The 21,671-nt window shown below is 42.0% G+C and overlaps 1 protein-coding gene across 2 annotated transcripts in view; it reads right to left on the reverse strand.

The window, feature by feature from the left end:
* LOC134349822 (E3 ubiquitin ligase RNF121) overlaps positions 1-21,671 on the reverse strand; it is an 88,448-nt gene that overhangs the window by 18,920 nt on the left and 47,857 nt on the right. For both annotated transcript variants that reach the window (XM_063054741.1, XM_063054740.1), the window contains exons 6-8: positions 15,274-15,394; positions 2,930-3,063; positions 638-739 (exon numbers count right to left, since the gene is read on the reverse strand). In XM_063054741.1, the coding sequence (XP_062910811.1) occupies positions 638-739; positions 2,930-3,063; positions 15,274-15,394 (357 nt within the window). The remainder of the gene's footprint in view (positions 1-637; positions 740-2,929; positions 3,064-15,273; positions 15,395-21,671) is intronic.

The raw sequence follows: 21,671 nt of genomic DNA on the forward strand, positions 1-21,671 counted from the left end.
TTTCCCCCACAAATCAGATTTACCTTCATCTTCCCGACTATACTGTACATACATTATTTCTACTTTATATAGGCTGTGTATTTATCATACCATTCCTGCTTTTACTATATGTTAGTGTTATTTATTTTCGGTTTTATGTGTTATTCGGTATGATTTGTTAGGTTATTTTTTGGGTCTGGGAACGTTCAAAAAATTTTCCCATATAAATTAATGGTAATTGCTACTTCGCTTCACGCCATTTCGGCATGAAAGGCTTCATAGGAACGCTCTACTTTAGCGGGGGAAATACGGGACAAACCCAATTTAGCCCAATATACGGGATGTCCCAGTAAATACGGGACAGTTGCAACCCTATGTTCAAGTTCAACAGTACGTGACAAGGAATGAGGAAAGATGCAGCTGACTCATATCATTTCCCACGGCCCGTAGCACATGCTTTGCGGCCCGGTGGTTGGGGACCGCTATTTTAAATGGTGATTGTAAATTGTCATGAGATTAGGCTAGGGGTTAAATAGGTGTGTTGCTGGGTGATTGGGCCGGAAGGCATGCTGAGCTGCTAAATAAAACAAACAATGTGCAGCGAAATATTTCAGAGTTACAAGTGTTAACCATTTCTCACTGTGTTGTGGAAGGATACGGGTTACTGAACATCCTCTTCAGATCCACCTTCTCTTTACAGTACGGACATGTCTGCTTCTTTCCCACAATGCACCAGCCTCGGATGCAGAACTCGTGGAATCTGCAGGAGTGAGGTTAAGGAGAACAGAGCTAGGGCTGCAGGTCGCAGGTCAGTAAGTGGTGTAACATGATCAAGAGTGAGTCTGCACTTTTACACGAGACACAAAGACAAAACCACATCAGTGCGGCTAGCTCAGCTGAGAATCACAACTTAGGCCAATGAGCCAGAAATCATAGAAAAATATGTAATAAACCACAAGAACATTACAAGCCCTTTGACCCACTGTGTTGTGCTGAACCTGTAATGTACTTGAAGATCAATCTAACCTCTCCTTCCTTGAAGCTCAAGCCAAGTTACAGTCCTCTGACTGTACATATAAACAAGCTTCCTCCAGACCATGGTGTACTCACAAAACAGATATCACACAGCACATAAAACAAATATTACCACAAAATAAGTTAATGCACCATAATTCAAAACTTTGCCTCACTACTTATACAACTTCAATATTACATCCCAACTGTATACTCTCTATTCTGATTTATGAAGGTCAATGTGCAAAAAAGCTCTCTTTATGACCCTATCCTTCTGTACTGCCACTTTCAAGAAATTATTGATCAGTATTCTCAGACCCTTCCAATTCTGGGAATTGTACTGTAAATGCATCTTATTATTTGTGAATTTACTAGTGGTAATATTATTTTATGTGCTCTATGTCTGAGTGCATCTTATCCTGTTGTGCACCTTGGTCCGAGAAATGTCTCGTTTGGCAGTATACACGTGTACAGTTGAATGACAACAGACTGAACTTGAAGAGAAGGATTAGATTGATCTTGGTGTTGGTTAAAATGTGGGCTGAAGGACCCCGTACTGTGCTGTCTTCTGTCTTCAGGACATTAAAGTCGAAGATGACATTAAATCAAACCTGATTTGGATTCATTCCACTGTCGTTCACTCCATTCAAATTTCAAAGCCCAACTTTAGATGGCTCCTTTTCTCCTTCTGTTACTAATCTCAACTTTATCATGTAATGATCACTATTACCTTTTTTCACTTTCCCATGTTGATGGTTGGAAGGAAGATTATTCCATTATTTCTGTAGTGATCTGGGGGACTTTGAACTTATTTGTGGCTGACCTCTCACATCTCCCTCTCTCACCATTTTTCTTTCAGGGACCTTCGCAGATCCTTGGCACCAATGCGCTCAACATCCTGTCCTCCTCGGAAAACAGCCGCCCCAGCTCAGCATCGACAAGCGCCTCTCGGCTGATGCTTCCCTCGGTGGCAGAGCTGGTGAAGTGGGACTGGTCAACCAGCCCCAACAGCAACTTGGAGGAGCTGAACCATTGCTCGCCCAAGAAGCTACCGGATGGTAGGTTCTTCAAGCTCAGGATCATTAATTCAACGCCCCAGAACCTGTACAGATATCTGTATGAAACAGTGACCACCTACAAGGTGAGCCCCAAGTTCCCGGAGAAGTGGAGGCAGACCAGAAGGGCCGAATGGCCTGTTTTCTGTGCTGTAGTGTTCTATGGTTCTAAGAGAATGCAAGACAAGTTTTTCACTGTATCTCAGTACACATGACAGCAATAAGCATTCTAATTCATGTCACATGTCAGTGATAATAAAGCTGATTACGGTTCTCTTAAAAGTGACCACAAACCCCAGATTCAATATCAAGGAAAAATAATGGTAGAGCAGTGGTTAGTGCAATGCTGTAAATCGGAGATTAATCCCCATGCTGCCTGTAGGGAGGATGGACTGTATGCTCTCCTTGTCAATGTGTGGATTTCCTCTGGATGCTCTTGTTTCCTCCCATGTACCAAAGAATATATCTGGTTACCTGTTAATTTACTTATGGTAATATCACTTTATGCATTGTGTGTGAGCTATACACACTGTGTTGCACACCTTGATCTGGAGGAATGTTGTAAGAAAGTAAACTAGCCTTGAATTACTGAGCAACACACTCAAAATGCTGGAGGAACTCAGCAGTTCGGGCTGATGAAGGGTCTCAGTTGTTTATTTCCCTCCATAGATGCTGCTGGACCTGCTGAGTTCCTCCAGCATTTTGCGTGTGTAACCTCTGGACTTCCAGCATCTGCAGAACCTCCCGTGTTTGTGTCACCTGCAGCTCCTTTTACCCACGGAACAGTACTGCGTTCCTGTGACAGTGCAAAGAAAGACAGATGTTACTACTTTGTGCAGCGTCAGACTTGGAGCCTGCGCTGACTCTCTCCAGAAGGATACACGTGATTACAGGAGAGCTTGTAGGTGTTTTCTATGATGCCTTCCTCATTGACATCCACAAAGATCTTTTGTCCACAGACTGCACAGATCTCATTGGAGAGGTGCTTGGTTGGCATCCCTGATGCATTGTAGTACTGTAAGGCAGGAAGAACAAAAAATACTTCTAAACCAGCTGTACTTCATTCTTAATCTTAAAAACAACTAACAAACAAGTATTAGGAGACATTTATGTACGGAAGAAAGAATTTGCATTGATATAGTGGCTGGGGTAAAGTGTTACAGCACCAGTGATCAGGGTTCAATTCCCGCTGCAGTAAAGAGTTTGTTATTTCTTCCTGTGACCACCTGGGTTTCCTCTGCTTTCCTCTTGCATTTCAAAGATGTACATGTTAGAGTTAGTAAGTTGTGGGCATGCTATGTTGGTACTGGAAGCGTAGTGACACTTGCGTGCTGCCCTCAGAACGTCCTCTGTTTTGATCATCAAAGCAAATGACGCATTTCACTCAAGTTTTGGTGTAGATGCAACAAAAAGCTAATCTCATAATGTAACAAAATATTACAAGACATCTCATAGTAACAATAACACTGGACAAAGGTTTTGCTTCCTGAATACCTTTAGGTGTATCTTATGAATTTTGGGCTACTGATCATGAAAATCACCATGAAATTTCCCTATCACGCACCATTTTTTAAAATCACTTATGTTTATTATTTCAATTCATAATTCAAGTCAATTAAAATGTTGCCTACAATTTAAGCTTGGGCATGCTTAGGCAGTATGGCTGCTGCATGGCAGGACAGGTTTTAGTAACAATTACTGGGTTCAGGACTGTAAGGATGGAATTTGCTATCACCAGGCACAAAAATTTCTATGAAGGATTTTGATATTTGAGACAAATGTTTCCCAGAATAACTGATGCCAAGATTAAGAAAAGCATTTTTGTTGGTCCACAAATCAAACAGGTCATCAATGACAGGCAATTTGAAGAATTTCTAGTGGGACTGGAGAAAATCACATGGAAGGCATTCAAGGAAGTTGCTGAAATTTTTGTCGGCATCTACAAAGCACCAAACTACATGCAGCTGGTTGAAAGCATGCTTCAAACATATAAAACCATGAAATGCAACATGTCACTAAAGATTCATTTTCTCATTCCCCATTTAGACTTCTTCCCTGCAAATCTTGGTGTTCTTAGTGACGAGCATGGTGAAAGGTTTCACCAGGGCATTGCGGTTATGGAGAAAAGATACCAGGGCAACTGGAATCCATCACTACTGGTGAATTATTGTTGGACACTTAAGCGAGAAGCCTCAGACACGGAGTACAAATGAAAATCATTAATAAAATATTTTTAACTTAGTTGAACTATTGCAAAGCATCAGTACCATTATGCAATTAAACACATTATATTCAGTAAGTTAATTTGTTGTTTCTCCAAATTCCTACGTGATACAAGTAGTCTGAAATTATATTTGAGTGCATCTTCAAGCAGTCTGTCATAAACAAAACAAATTCTGAGGAAGCAACACTTTTGAAAACATTTGTCGCCCAGTGTAATTACATGAAATTTGACAGTGAGATGAGCTGAGAAATTTGGGGCTTGAGCAAAGCTAGGTCAAAAAGAGAGAGCGATATTGAAAGAGACAGAACAGTTGAACTCCATTGCCACTTCTCCAATCATCTCTCCATCCTGTCAATATCCTGTAACACTTGGCCAAAATTTAAAACGTTGTCGTAGGTAGCTATGGGACACTGATGTGATGCAGAGCTGGGATGAGAAGTGGCAGATGAAGATCAACCTAGAAAAGTGAAATGATTCACTTTGGAAGGTCGAATTTGAAGGCAGAGTACAAGATTAAAAGAAGGATTCTTAGTCCCCCTACATTCCAAAGACACTTGCAAACATTCCTTCTAATTTATTTTACAGCTACGCAGACCAACCATTGCTCTGAAGAGGAAAATTTTACATGGCCTGAAAACTGCCCAGCATGTTATATAAAAGAAAAATCCAGCTGCGAGGCAACAAAAGCTATGTGTTTGGGAGCATTTCAGTTACTGCGTGGCCACGAACCTGTGCAGCTTAGAGGGAATGGGTTAGGGTTAGTAAATTGTGGGCATCTATGCTATCATCAGAAATACGGCAACACTTGCGGGCTGCTACCAGCATATCCTCAGACGTGATGCGTTGATGCAAACAATGTATTGTGTACACAGTGTATGTTTCGATGTACCTTTGACAAATAAATGAGCTGTATGGATGGCATGCAAAACAGGTTTTCACTGTAGCTTGGTACATGTTACAATAATAAACCAATTTACCAAGAACTTTTATTATTTATTTTGAGATACAGTATATTAATACAGTATATACAGCGGGAGGAGAGAGAGCAGCGCACCATGCGTGCGCAGCCCTCCGGTGAAAAATGATATCGTATCCGTTAAATAGGGGCCGTGGACAATTCTGATTTCATGGAGACGGACGTGAAAGCACAGAGGAACATCTGGAAAAATTTCTGAAACGCTCGTTCGCTGCCGTCGTTACTGTGTGGTCGGGAATCTTTTGGAGGGAAGGCCTCAAAACCCCCGGCTTTGCCTGCTGTTGGCGACCGAGATGGAGGTCAAATCATTCAGATAGAGATGGCGCTCAGTACTCGGTGTTGGAGAGCTGATCAGAGCTCGAAGTTTTCGGATGACTCAGAGTCGGACCATGGTCGGGTATGGCAGGGAGAGTTTTTCTTCCTTCTCCCGTCTGCGTGAGATGTGGGACATTTGAGAGACTTTGAACTTCTACTGTGCTCATGGACTTCTTCATCAAGTTATGGTGTTGTTGCACTGTTGTAACTATATGTTATAATTATGTGGTTTTGTCAGTTTTTTCAGTCTTGGTCTGTCCTGTGTTTTGTGATATCACACCGGAGGAAATACTGTATCATTTCTTAATGCATGCATTACTAAATGACAATAAAAGAGGACTGTGTGTCTTCATAATCTAATAGGTCCTTCTGACTCAATGAGCCCACACTACCGAATTACACCCACATGACCAATTAACCTAAACTGTATGTCTTTAGACTGTGGGAGGAAACCCATGTGGTCACAGGAAGAACATAAAAACTCCTTACAGACAGCTTCTTAATGATAGACAATTACATTGATTGGCATTGAATGATCACTGGAATCAGAATGATTTATTTATTGAGATACAACCTGGAAAAGGCCCTTCTGGCCCTTTGAGCTGAGCTGCCCTGCAATCCCCCGATTTAATCCTAACCTAATCACGGGACAATACATCATTACACAATGGGAGGAAACTGGCACACCTGGAGGAAACCCACGCAGTCACTGGCAATATTTCACCTATGGCTGTGTGCGCACACATCTTTTGCTACGAGTATACTTTATACTTATATTGTCATCAAACAATTGATGCTAGAACCTACAATCATCACAGCGATATTTGATTCTGCGCTTCCCGCTCCCTGGAGTACAAATCGATAGTAAATATTAAAAGTTTAGATTATAAATCATAAATAGAAAATAGAAAATGGAAAGTAAGGTAGTGCAAAAAAACCGAGAAGCAGGTCCAAAGGAATTTAAACTGCACACAAAAGGTTGTCACCCTCTACCTCGTTGGCATATTAAGTATATTTCATAATTATACATAATCACATTTCCTTTTCTGGTTTTTGATTCAAACGGTGTTGACAATGCGGAGACTGTATTGATCTGTCTACAGATTTTAGAACTGATTTAGGACAGATTTGTGCTGTTTTTATTGAAGAAATTATTCAGTGAGCACGTGTTATTGTCACTGGGCAAAAAAATTGCACAGCACAAGATTTTTGTGCACACAGGTCATTACAAATTAGAGGGAATATTGGTCCCAGGGAGAACATACAAACTCCTTACAGGCAGTGGTGGGAATTGATCCCCGTCACTGGTGCTGGAAAGCGTTGTGCTAACCACTACGCTGCTGTACCACTGGCATATGTTGTGAAGTTTGTTATTTTGCGGCAGCGCTACATTGCAATACATAATAATAAAAAAACTATTGATTATCATAAGTATATAAAATAAATAAGCAAGGCAAAGAGAGCAAAGAATAGTTAGCGCTGACTTGGATGATGTGAAATGTGTTGTTTTACAGCGGTAGCTCGGGGCAGAAAGAGTCAGAGTAGTGTTATGCAGGCAAACATGTTTACGCATCAAGCTGAGCTCGTCCAGATCATGGACTGCTTTACTTTCTGAAAATAAAAACACTCTGTAAATGTGGTAAGCTGAAAGGAGAACTGAAAGTGTAGTGAACACTCAGCAGTTAGATATGTGGTTTCAAGGTTGCGTGCAGAATTGTTATTTTTCTTGTTTAACTTTCTTGCCCTTGTTTAGAATTTCATACAATCACCTGTATGTGTGTAATTATTCAGTGAATTTTCTCTTAGTATAGCTGATTCAGCATTTTGTTTAAGAAGTTTCTCTGCAGCCTGTGTCACACCACTGAACCTATCTCATATCTTATCACTGGAATATACTTTATGTTATAAAGGGGATCGCATTGAAAGTCCAATCTGAAATTTTGCACACAAGTCCTACACGTTTGAGAGCAGTTTTGGGCCCTTTTCTAAGAAAAGATGTGCTGGCATAGGAGAGGGTTCAGAAGCAGGAAAGTGGGGTTGAGAGGGATAATGAATCAGCTGTGAAGGAGAGGCAGAGCAGACTCCTTGCTACATCGTGTTTGACTGCAGACTGCTGCAACATGATGGACTCAGGATCTTGGACCATACTTTTGTGACTGTATTTAACGGATATATTACATGTGCTCATAGATGGAGATACATCTCTACCAAAGGAGGTGTAAAGTGTCCCTCCCTCTGCTAGCCTGCAGATCACACTTGGGCAAGGTGCAGCATCTATTTAGCACGCCGCCCCCGCCCCCCCCAGCCACCTGATCAGGGTCACATGAAGCCACAGGAGCAGGTGGTGGATGGCCATATGGGCAGCTGACAAGTCCTGGTTATGTGACCAATGACACCAGGCAGACAATCTCTGAATGGCTGGGGTCACCTGTCTTGGAAAGACACTGCTCAGAAAAAGGCAAAAGCAAACAACTTTTGCAAAAAAATTTGCCAAGAACAATCACAGTCATGGAAAGACCATGATTGTCCATGTCATATGAAACAGCACATAACGAAGGAAAATGTGTGGTTGAATGACAATTAAACTTGAACTGAGACAATCACAACCTCTTCTTTCTCCTTTACTCTCTCTCACCCACCCCCCTTGCAATAAGTGAGATGGTTGCTGTTATTTTTCTAATGTTATGAACACTTAATAAAATAGTTATAACTACAAGATATAGGCATAATTCTTGACTTCTGAAGAACCTCTGGATATCATCAGATCCAACATTAGACAGAGAAACAATTGGCTTTTCAGGTCAAACAAACCTCCATGTGAAGTAAAAAAAGTGAAAATTAAGCTAGTCTAATTGCAGAGATAGCAGGGATGGAGTGGATAAAGAGAATGTTTCTGTTAAGACAAGGCCAAAGCTACCAAACTGATACGCTGTTCAGGAAGTAGCCTGGTTAATAGAAAGCAAGAGATTAGCTTTATCTATCCCAAGTAACAACCAACACAATCCCAGGATGTGCTGGAGACAGCCTGCAGGTGTTGCTGTATTTTTGGTACCAACACAGCAGGCCTACAACTTACTTTCCTTAACCTGTACGTTTCTGGAGTGTGGGAGGAAACCAGGGCACCCGGAGAAAACCCACATGGTCACGGTGAGAATGTACAAAATCCTTACATACAGTGGCAGAAATTGAACACCAACTGGTGATCGCTAACACTGTAAACTGATTGTGTTAACCACTATGCTACCTTGCCATCCACATTATAATAAATGAATATTAATCACAGAGGCAGCACATTGGTACAGGGCTGGCACGGCAGTTATTTAGTTTTACTTATTCAGAGATGTGGTGTGAACAGGTCCTTCCAACTGGGCCGCACCACCCAGCAATCCACTGATTTAACCCCAGCCTAATCACAGGATGATTTACAATGACCAATTAACTGACTAACTGGTATGCCTTTGGACTGTGGGAGGAAACAAAGGCACCCGGAGAAAACTCTTATGCTTCACAGGAAGGATGTGCAAACTTCCTGATAGAAGACGCCGGAACTGAACTCCGAACTCCAAACTCCGATGTAATAGCATTGTGCAAGTCACTACACTACCATGGCATCCCACGATGGGGAGCCAAGTGATAGATAGAGGGACACATTGAGGCACCATGGTACAGTGGCAGTTAGTGCAAGGCTTTACTACACCAGCCTGTAAGATCAGGGTTCAGTTCCCACCATTGCCTGTTACCCCCGTGACTGTGTGGTTTTCCTCTGGGTGCTCTGGTTTCCTCCTACAGTTCAAGATGGCGCCATTGACCAAAGCGGTTAATGGCAATGTCCTGAAGACAGTTCAGGAAACTACTGCTATTACTACTACTACTTCTTCTTTTAAATAGACTTCAACTTCTAATCTGTGAGTGATTGGAGCCTGTAATTTACATTTTGATATGTTTTTGGACGGACTGAACGGATCTGCTACTTTTGCTGTCTCTGAGGGTATTCGACGTGGTTGAGAATGGAGTGTGCTGCCCAGTGGTGGAGCACAAACCCTTGATCAGCTCCATTACTCACCAACTTTACCGATCAAAGCGTTGTGCAAGATTGAAATTGAGGTCGAGAGTGGAAGGTGAGTGGGTGCTGAGCACCATCTGCCTGTGCTTGACCGGTCTATCACCCACCAGCCCCCCCCCCCCACCCTTCTCTCACACTATGCTGCCGGAGGAAGTGCAGGAGACTTGGTTCTTTGGCTACATTTGATTTGCGCGGTTTTGGATTGGACTCATTTTTAGAGGACTCTGCGGTTCGTGTGTTACGTCTGTCTGGTTACACCTTTTTTATTGCTATTTTGCATGATTTTGATCGGGGCACTTCAGCGTGGATTGGCTCAATGGCCTGCAGTCAATGAATGATGCAGCACTAAATTCAACTGAACTGAACTACACTGAACATTCCTAAACTGTTTCAAGGACCTTGTGATTTTATGTTTAACATTCTGTGTGTTTTTCGCTCATTTTTTTTTACCTTTTGCATGATTTATCCTTTTATATATGCTTTGGGGGCATGATGTTTTATTTGAATAGATTCCATGGTGTTTCTTTGTTTTGTGGCTTTCTGTGGGTTGTATACTGCATACGTACTTCAATAATAAATGTACTTTGAAGCTTTGAATCCAAGGACGTATGTGTCAGGATTAGTGAATTGTGGGCATGTTATGTTGGCACCCAAAGCATGGCAAGACTTGCGGTCTGCCCAGCACAATCCTTGATGATTTGATCTGATGCAAGTGATGCATTTCACTGTACGTTTCGACGTACGGATGACAAAGAAAACTCATCTTTTTTTTTCTCTAAAAGAAGGTTGCTGTATGATGTATGTTTAGAGCGATTCTTAAAGAAGTAATTGAAGAATGAATCAGTTTTTCCCTCCGAGTCCTGAGTGCTTCACGGGGAGGACATATGAACGATTTTACAGAGGACACCCGAACTAAACCCTGAAGTGCGATGCCCCGAGCTGTAATAGTGTTTACAGACTAAACCGTGTCTCTAGTTAGAGATTGCAAGCAAAAAGGAACACAGCTGTTTTAGAGAACTGAAAGCAGAAGAAAAATGTTGGGAAAGCCCTGAAGTCAAGGCAGTTTTCTGCAGTGTAAATAAATAATTTGAAAATATTGCAGTAACAACAGATACTGCTGATATAGACAAAGAATATCATAGTACAGCACAAGAAACAGTTGCTCCATACTAATCAAGCTCCTGAACTGAGCTAGCCCTATTTTCCCTGTGTTAATATTGAGGCTTTATAAGACATTGGTCAGACCACACTTGGAGTATTGTGAGCTGTTCTGGGCTCCTTATCCACGGAAAGAATGTGCTGACATTGAAGAGGGTCCAGAGAATGATCCCAGGAAAGAAAGGGTTAACCTATGAGGAGCATTTAATGGCTCTGGGCCTGTACTCACTGGAGTTTTGAAGAACGGTGGTGATGGGGAGGGGGTGCTTCTCATTGAAAACTAATGAATATTTTAAGGCCCTAGGGAGAGTGCTGTAGAACAGAGAAGCCTAGAGGTCCAAGTGATGGCTCTGGGCCTCTACTCATTGGAATTCAGAAGAATGAGAGGTGATCTCATTGAATCCTATCAAATGTTGGAAGGCCATGAGGAACGGAGATGAGGAAGAATTTCTTTAGCCAGAGAGTAAGCAATCTGTGGAATTTGTTGCCTCAGGCATTTGGAGGCATAGTCATTGGGTATATTTAAGGCAGAGGTTGATAGATTTTTGATTAGTCAGGGCATGAAGGGATACAGGGAGAAGGCAGAAAATTGAGTCTGAGAGGGGAAAATGGATCAGTCGTGGTGAAATGGCGAAGTGGACTCGATGGCCCAAATGCCCTAATTCTTCTTCTGTAGCTTATGGTCATACACAGGTCCTTGCAAGTTGCAAATCTCCATCTGGAAGGAGGTACAGGAGCCTGAAGATACACACTCAACACTTCAGGAACTCTGCCCTCAGATTTCTGAATGATCCATGAACAATAGCTCACTATTTTACTGTTTTTTATATTTCTTATTGTAACCTACAGATTTTTTAAATATCTTGCACTGTACTGCTGCCACAAAATGACAAATTTCCCAACATATGTCAGTGATAATAAACCTGATTTTGATTTTGGTCACAGGTACAAAGATCAAATTGTTTTGCACGTCATTCCTACAGATCACTCCATCACAACTGTGCACTGAGGTAACACAGGGAAAACAGTTACAGGATGCAGAATCAAGTGTTACAGCTACAGGGAAAATGCAGGTAAACAGTAAGGTACAAGATCATAACAAGGTAGAACACAATCGCGTAGTGTAGCAGTTAGCATGATGCTCTTACAGCACAAACATTTTAAGAGTTCAATTCTGACAATCTGTAAGGATTTTGTATTTTCTCCCCATGAACGCATGGGTTTCCTCCCAAAGTCCAAAGATGTAGCAGTTAGTAGGTTAATTGGTCACTGTATATTGTCCTGTGGTTGGGCTGGGGTTAAATAGGTGGGATGCTGGGCAGTGGACAGGAAGGGTCTGTTCTGCACTGTATCGCTAAATAATAAATAACAGGACAGGAACAGGCCTTTTGGCCCACAATGCTGTGCTAAACTCAATAAACTAGTAATTACATGCCGAACTAAACTAATCCCTTATACATACACAATAACCATTCCCCTCCATTCCCTGCAAATTCATGTACTTGTCTAAAAGTTTCTCAAACACTTCTGTCTGTGTAAAAGAGACTGCCCTGCACATCCTCTTTAAACCTCTCCCCCCACCACCACTTAAAATGCTTGCCCGCCATTTTGACTCCAAGATAAATATACTCTGCAAGGAGCAATGCGACTTCCGAGCTTGGGTGGCAGGGTGGAGATATAACTCTACCAAAGGAAGTGTAAGGCACTCCTTCCCTCTGCTAACCTGCAGGTCACCCTTGAGGAAGGTGTAGAACTTGCTTCGCAGCCCCCCCCCACCACCCCCTGCCCCAATCTGGTCACTTGAAGCCATGGGAGCAGGTGGTGGATGGTTGTATGACAACTGGTGCTGATCACAAGACCCAATTATGCCACCACTGACACCAGGCAGACAATCTCGGAAGAGTATTGGTAATGGCTGGCATCACCCATCTTATAAAGACACTGCGCAGAAGAAGGCAAAGGCAAACCACTTCTGTAGAAAACTTTGCCAAGAACAATCACGGTCACCATGATCACCCACCTCATATGACACGGCACATAAGGATGGTGGTGAATAAGAAGCTGGTCAAACTTGGGCTGTTTTCTCTGGAGTGTCGGGGTGAGGGGAGACTTCATGGAGACTTATAAGATCAGGTGAGGTACATATAGATTGGGAGCTCAAGAGTTGTTCCTGATGTACTAGGGAACCACTTAATAGTCTGATGACAGTGGGATAGAAACTGTCCTTGGACATGGTGGTACATGTTTTCAGGCTTTTGCACCTTCAAGCAACTGAGGTTAGCTCAGGAAGGCACCTTGGTCAAGATGGAGGAATTGGGGCAAAGGGGCAATTTCTGTGCTTTATAGCTCTGAATGTATTGAACATTATCTTTGTTGATCTATATTGGCTGCAAGTCCAGCAGTATCTCTAGTTTAAAATGTTCCTCCTCTTACTCAAATCCCTCAAAAGTCTCACCCACCTCTACCTCCCCTCCCACCTTCCAATCCTCCAAGACAGTATAAAGGTCCCTTTTTAAGAGCATTGTGGTGTGCCTATATTTAAGAAGTGTAGCAAAGAAAAACTTGGGAACCACAGGCCAAGTGTGGTAGGTAAATTACTGGAGAGGATTCTGAAGGATAAGATATACGCACAGTACATCTGAAAAGACAGGGGTTGAGATTAGATCAGCTTTATTTGTTGCACGTACATCAAAATGTGCCAAATGTGGCAGCATGGTAACGTAGTGGTTAGCACAACGATTCCCGCCACTATGAGGAGTTTGGATCTTATAACTTTGGTGACACTTGCAGGCTGCCCAGCACAACCCTCGCACAAACGGTACACTTCATTGTATACTTCGATGTACCCGGGACAAACTAAGCTAATCTTTTTCTCAATCTCTATCACTTGAGTTTAGGAGAACGACGGCGCCTAACAGCAACTCCTTTGCCCGCATCTTCGGAAACAGCTCTATTTCCATCTTTAATATCTCTATTTTCCCCTTTCAAGGTTCTTTTGAAGACCCTCACCTGGAGTTACACGCTGACTTCAGTTCTTTGCGGGAATGGGACCCACCCTTGGGGTCTCATGACTGGCTGCTATTTGATATGCCAAGGATGCAGCCTAGAAGACTAGCGCACCTTGAGGGTTCCGGGATTTCGTGGTTCAGGATTTGAGGTTGGTACTGCCGCCACCTGATGCGTCATGGGAGACGGAAGATTGAAAGCAGCAAGTTGGCTGTGTGCCAGAAACCTAAGTTCTGTGAGCACAGAGCTCAGAAGAAATGACACAACAGGCTCTTAACATCATAAATCAGTGAGTTGTTTGCTATGTCTCCCCTCTCGCTGTGAAACAGGGACACTTCTTTTTCCCTTATTAGGGAGAGACAGAGCCTATGGTATGTCGAATACCGGGTGAATGAGTAGTCTTTGGGGTACTGCAATTCTGTGTCTTTATTGATGCTTTGTTGCATGCTTGAGTGCTTGGTGGTGGGGCGCTGATGCTTTTTTGCTGGTGGGTCATTGCTTTGCTGCTGCTTACGCATGGGTGGGGGGAGCTGGGGGGGCTTTGGGGTTCTAACGTTTAATCGTCATTCATTCTTTAGGGCACTTCTCTGTTTTCACGGATGTTTGTGAAGAAAAAGAATTTCAGGATGTATATTGTATATATTTCCCTGACATTAAATGTACCTTTGAAACTTGCAACATGTGGTGAAATGCATCATTTTGCGTCAACGACCAACACAGTCTGAATGTCGTACTGGGGGCAGCCCAGGTTTTGCCACACTTCCAGCACCAATGTGCTCTCCACCCTCTAACTGTACGTATTTGGAATATGGGAGGAAGTCAGAGCAATCGCCTTACAAAGAGTGGCGGGAATCAAACCCTGATCGGTTATCGTTGGTGCTGTAAAATGATGCGCTAACCATTACGCCACCTTGCTACTCCAGTTACAGGCAGTCGGCATGGCTTTGCACAAAGGAGATCATGACTTATGGACCCGAAACAGTTCTTTGAAGAGGGGACCAAGAAAATCGATGATGGCAGAGTGGGTAGACAAGGAGATCATGTAGGCTGCTCTAGAAGGTTAGATCACATGCGATCTAGGGACAATTGGCTAACAGGTGGTATACAGATGGCTAGATGATAGAAAGCAAAAGGCGATGGTGGAAGGCTGTTTCATCAATTGGAGGCCATGACCTGTGGGACACTCCTGCAGTTGGAGCTGAGCCCATTGAGGCTTGTCATCTATATCAATAGTTTGACAATGATGGCATGTTTAATAAGTTTGTAGATGACATTAGGATAGTGGTGTAGTGGACAATGAAGAAGGTTATCAAAAATTATAAAGACATTTTTTTATCGGCCAAGGAATGGCAAATAGCACTTAATTCAGATAAGTGCATTCAACTTCACGTCCTAACTATAAAGAGGAGAGTCAAAGATCATTCATACAGTTTTACAGTCAGACAGATGGTAGGAACAGGAGGTGCCTCTAGGCTCATTTTACCCCTATTGTAGAGGCCATGTAGTCCGCGCACATCTCTGCAAAGTCACGGCTTAATACTCCATAATAAAGCCCATAAAACAGCAGCGACACTCCAAAATCCATTCCATCTTCAGGCTTTATCCTGCAGGGAAAAGAAAACCCATATCAAACGTAATCCCAGGATATTTTATTCTATTGTTTTCAACTTCACTCACATTATAGTGAACATCAAAGCTCAAAGTAATTTTTTATTAGCAAAATACTTATATGTCACCATACAGTACCCAAGATTCACTTTCTTGCAGGTATTCACAGGAAAATAAAGAAACGCAATAGAATTTATGAAAAACTGTAGATAAACAAAAACTAACAAACAACAAATGTGCAAAAGAAGACAGGTGGTGTAAATAAAAGCCGAGAACATGAGTTGTAAAGAGTCCTCAAAAGTGTATCTGTAGGTTGTGTTATAAGTTCAAAGTTGTGATGAGTGAAGTCCTCCACACTGGTTCAGGAGCCTGACTGTAGTAGGGTAATAACTGTTCCCAAGCCTGGTGCTGTGGGACCTAATGCTCCTGACGGCAGCAGTGAAAAGGCATGGCCTGGATGATCAGGGTCTTTGCTGATAGATGCTGCCTTCTTGTGACATTTTTGCACTTTCTTCAACAATTATATCAATTAAGTTTTGTAGTTCTTCATACTTGCAATTAACAGTGTTATCAGCATATCTGAAATTATTGATGTTTTCACCACCAACTTTGATTCCCAAGATGTCTCTTATTTTTTGTAATATTGTTTAACTGTACACATTAAACAAATCAGCCCTTGCCTAACATCTCTCTTGATTTTCATAAACTAACTCACTTCTCCATCTATTCTTACAGGGGTAGTTTGTTCCCAGTACAGATTTCTGATTAGGCGGAGGTCTTTCGAATCTAGATCTAGAGTTTTTTGTAATATTTCAAATAACTTATTGTGCTTCACTTTATCAAATGCTTTGGTGTAGTCGATAAAACAAACAAATCTTTTTGCACTTGAATAGCTCGTTCTGATAGTATCCTTAACATCAACATTGCATTTCTTGTACCTTTGTCTTTCACAAAACCACATTGTCCTTTACCTATTTCAGCTTGTATCTTACTTTTAGCTCTTGTCATCAAAATTCTTAGAAGTATCTTGGTGATATGACTCATTAAACTTTTGGTCCTATGTAATTCACATTCCATCACTCCAGCTTTCTTAGGAAGAGGGATAAATACTGATTTTTTCATCTCTTCTGGTATTATTCCAGTCTCATAAATGTCATTGATTAAATCAGCAAGTTTTTCCAAATCCATAATCTTCAAGAGCGATAATTTGTTCTATTACTAATTCATCAGGACCTGCTGCCTTTCCTTTCTTCATCTTATTTATTGCATTACGAACTTCAGATTTTAAAATACTTGGATCTTCAATGTTTTTCTTAATTTCTGGTTTTTCACCTCGATCGTCTTCAAACAATTCCTGAATATACTCAATCCATCTGTTCATAATCTCATCTTTTTCCATGATAATGGTACCGTCTTTTGCTTTCAAACATCCAACTGAAGAACAGAGGAACTTTTTATCAGTGATATTCTTGATTTGTTGATGTAACCTTTTTGCATCAGTTAAAGGGATTCTTTCTATTTGCTCACATTCCTGGTTTAATCATTCTTCTTTGGCTTTTTGACATAAGCTTTTAACTTTTTTATCTAAGGACTTATATTCTATAGGATTTGCTTTCTTCCTTCTTCTTTCTTCCATTAGATTTTTGATTTCATCTATCATCTATTTATTCTTTTTTTGTTGGCATGTGTCTGCGTGCACGCGAGTCTGTGCATGCGTGTCTGTGTGTCCGTGCATGCATCTGTGATGATGTGTTTTTCATGGCTTTTACAAGGCGCAGAACGAGAGAGAGAGACTGTGTGGCGAGCCATTCCTCACACAGACATTTTTGCAGTATTTTCCCTTTATTTTACGAGGTCGAGTTGCGATTTCGATACTCAGCCCAGCACGGATGGAAAGCGTACTTGGGAGCGGACCCGACTAGTTTCAAACCCAGCAACCTCGGTTCCCGGGTCCGGAGCCGATGTCGTTGCACCACCAGCTGGCCCTCATCCATTTATTCTTTGTGCTTTTTTCTTGTTTTAGGAATCACTGACTTTGCTGATTCTACCAAGGTATCCTTTAGAGAGTTAAACTTCATTTCTACATGATTGCTATCATCTTCAACAGATTCTATTTCTAGACTTTGAAATCTATTCCTTACTTCAATTGTAAATTTTTGTCTTATGTTTTCTTCTGTAATTAATTGCAAGTAGTCAAGGGATTGTTCAGCTTTTTGCTGCTTTAGTTTTTTAAGTTTTACTTTTACATGACATACTACTGGGTTATAATCACTATTACAGTCTGCACCTGGATGTTTTGCATTGAGTCACTGAGTTTCTAAATCTTTGGTTTATAGTAATAAAGTCAATTTGATTTCTAGTGTTATCACCTGGACTGTTCCAGGTCCACAAGTATCTTGGATGGTTTTTAAAGTAGGTATTCATAATGACCTGATTATTCATCTTGCACCATTCTACCCATTTCTCACCTCTTTCATTTCTTTCCCCTAGTCCAAATTTTCCTATGGTATTTCCATCAGCACCTTGTCCTACTTTAGCATTTAGATCTCCCATGACAGTAACAATATCTTGAGATTTGCATCCATTCTTTGCTTGTTCAAGCTCTTCATAGAATTTATCTATATCCTCATTTGTTCCATCTGTTGGTGGTGCATATACCTGTATAATTGCTAAATCAAATGGTTGTCCTCTGAATCTAACAAGGAGAACTCCTTCCGATATTGCCCAATGTCCTAAAACACTTTTTGCCATGTTTTCATCCATAAGCATTCCTACTCCGTTAGTACAAGAATAAATTGGTGTTTTATTTCTATTCTGACATGTTTCAGCACCTATCCAACGAACTTCGCTAATTTCCATGATGTTAATCTTTAGTCTTTCAATTTCATTTATGACATTGTCCAATCTTCCTGCTTGATATAGTTCTTACATTCCAAATGGCAATAATTTTCTTTTGTGTTCCTTGAATTTTATGAGCAGTAGCTTGATGACGGTCGGGGATCCCCCACTGACCAGAATCAACCCTGCTGAGCAAAGCATCTTCAGAATTGTCTTGAAGATCCTCTTGACGCTGTTGTTGTGTGATACATTTTGTGAGTTTGACCATGGTTTTCTTAGCAAATAGATTCTAGGAAACCTAGTATCTAGCAACGGTGGTTTGCTGTTGCCTGCCGTTGGGAGAACTAAAGAAATCGCCATTTCTCTTCCCAAATGTTCATCCGCCTGTGCTATAGCCATTGACATTTGAGGTCCTAGCTCATCCGCCTTCTCCGTCGTAAGTTCAGTTACTGAACCTGCCGGATCTGCCGTTGGCCTTTGCTCGTATCCTGAGCAGGAACCCTTGCAGGTGCTACCGTTCCGGGTCAGAGCAGCCCTGGGAGCAATGAATGACCAAGGGGTAACTCCACTTTCCCCAAAGCTCTGAAAGTCCCCAATCAGAGCCTCATCACCGGTTGCAGTTTAGAGTCATACCCAGGATTATTTTACTCTTTATATAACTGAAAAAACTTTTAGTATCCTGCTTTATATTATTGGCTAGTTTCCCCTCATATTTCATCTTTTCCCTTCTTATAGCTTTTTTAGTTGCATTTTGTTGGATGTTAAAAGCTTCCCTATCATCCAACTTCCCACTCACCTTTGCAACCTTATAGGCCTTTTCCTTGGGTTTTAAGCAATCCTTGTCTTGTTAGCCACAGTCCTGCCATTTGAGAACAACTTCTGTGGGACATAGAACCTGTGCCTTGTGAACTATTCCCATATATTTCTGATCAGCCACGTGATCTGCCGTCATTCCTGTCAGTATCCCCCTCCAATGCACCTGCACAGGCTTCTCTCTCGTGCCTCTGTAATTTTCTTTATTCCATTGCTGGAAAGATTAAGGAAGCTAGGGTTTTCCCTCTTTGGAGAGGAGGATGATGAGAGGCCTCTTGATAGATGTAAAGATTATGACACGCACAGAGTGGACAGCCAGCACCTTTTTCTCAGGACAGCAGTGGCCAATACAATAAGACATTTGTTTCAGATAAGTGGAATGAACTGCCAGGGATGGTGGTAGAGGCAGATACAGTTGGGAGATTTAATAGACTCTTAGATAGGCATAAGGATGAAAGTAAAATGGAGGGTTATGAAGGAGAGAAGGTTTGGATTGATTATTTATTAATTTTATTTAGCAATATGGCACAGTGTTGGCGCGTGGCCAAGTGGTTAAGGCGTTCGTCTAGTGATCAGAAGGTCACTACTTCGAGCCTTGGCTGAGGCAGCATGTTGTGTCCTCGAGCAAAGCACTTAACCACACATTGCTCTGCGACGACACCGGTGCCAAGCTGTATGGGTCCTAATGCCCTTCCCTTGGACAACATCGGTGTCGTGGAGAGGGGAGACTTGCAGCATGGCAACTGCCAGTCTTCCAAACAACATTGTCCAGGCCTGCACTCCGGAAACCTTCCAAGGCGTAAATCCATGGTCTCATGAGACTAATGGATGCCCAGCTATATCTATGGCACAGAACAGTCTGTTCTGTCCCAATCAGCCATGCCACCCAGCAAGCCAACTATTTAATACCTGCCGAATCACAGGACAATTTAGAATGACCAATTCACCTACTAACTGTTATGTCCTTGGACTGTGGGAGGAGACTGGAGCACCCACAGAAAACCCACATAGTCTAAAGGGAAAATGTACAATCTCCTTACAGATGACGTCAGAATTGAACTCTGAACTCTAGAAACCCCCGAGCTGTGGTAGCTCTGTGGTTCTGAGGCACCCAATACCATATCTGCTTCTACCAACTTCTAGTAGGGTGTTCCATGTAGTTAACACTCTGTGCAAAAAAAAACCAACCTCTGATGTTCACTCCTATACTTTCCTCAATCACATTAAAGTTATGTTCTCTCATATTAGCCATTCCTGCCCTGGGGAAAAATGTCTAGGCTGCCTATTTGATCTATGCATCTTATTAACGTACACCTCTATCAAGTTGCCTCTCATCCCCCTCCACTCCAAAGAGAACAGCTCTAGCTTGCTCAACTTATCCTAATAAAAGATGCTCTCTAATCCAGGCAGCATTCTGGCCATTGTTTGTACTTAGTGAGTTTTGTTCCTCAGTAAGAAGATTCTCATTCTGTCTCTCTCAAACAGAAACTCTTACTATGAGTATTTCTCAGTTGGTTGAAGTTTCTCAAGAATGGTAAAGCCTGAAAATTTCCACAAACTGGAATGTTTGCAATACTTGTTATGATTCTGGACAATATAAACCCAAACATTATGGTTAGTGACTATGCCCAAATATCATCCTTAAACACTAATATGTAACATCAGACACAAGTCTATTCCTCTTTCAGAATCGGTGGCATACATTATGAAACTTGTTGTTATGTGGTAGCAGTATGATACACAACAATAAAACATACACAATGTAAATTGCATTAAGCATATATATGAAAAGTTCAATAGATAGTGCAAGAGAGGAAAAAAGTAGCGAGGTAGTGTTCATGGATTCATAATCCATTCAGAAATCTTATGGTGGAGGGGAATATCAGTTCCTGAATTCTTGAGTGTGTTTCTTCAGGCTCCTGTACTTCCTCCTTGATGGTAGCAATGAGTAGAGGGAATGTCCTGGGTTCCTTAATGATGGATGGTGCCTTTTTGAGGCATTGCTCCTTGAAGAGGTTCTGAATGCTGAGAAAGCTAGTGCCATGATGGAGGTGACTGAGTTTACAACTTCCTGCAGCTTTTTCTGATTCTGTGCAGTGTTCCCCCCCCCCCACCCCCCACCATGCCGGGATGGTAATCAATAAATCTACAATACAACCAGACAGAAAATGAGTAAGGACCCAGTCACGACTACCAGGCCCTTCAGCCCATCTAGTCTGTGTGGAACCGTTATTCTGTCTAGTCCCGTTGACCCACACCTGGACCATAGCCCTCTATACCCCTCCTATGGGTATGACGAGACGGCCTACAGGGATGAGGTCCAGCCCCTGGCTATGTGGTGTGCCGACAACAACCTGGCTCTTAACACCCAGAAGACCGAGGAGATCATTGTGGACTTCAGGCATGCTAGAAGCCACACTCACATCCCCATCTACATCAACGGAGCTGTCGTGGAGCGTGTATCAAGCTTCAAACTCCTTGGTGTCCACATTTCCGAGGATCTCACCTGGTCCCTGAACTCCTCCATCCTGATTAAAAAGGCACAATAGCACCTTTATTTCCTGCGGAGCATCAAGAAAGCTCGCCTCTGTCCCAGGATACTGACGGACTTTTACCGCTGTA

Source organism: Mobula hypostoma, chromosome 7, assembly GCF_963921235.1.
Source record: "Mobula hypostoma chromosome 7, sMobHyp1.1, whole genome shotgun sequence".
Lineage (NCBI taxonomy): Eukaryota > Metazoa > Chordata > Chondrichthyes > Myliobatiformes > Myliobatidae > Mobula > Mobula hypostoma.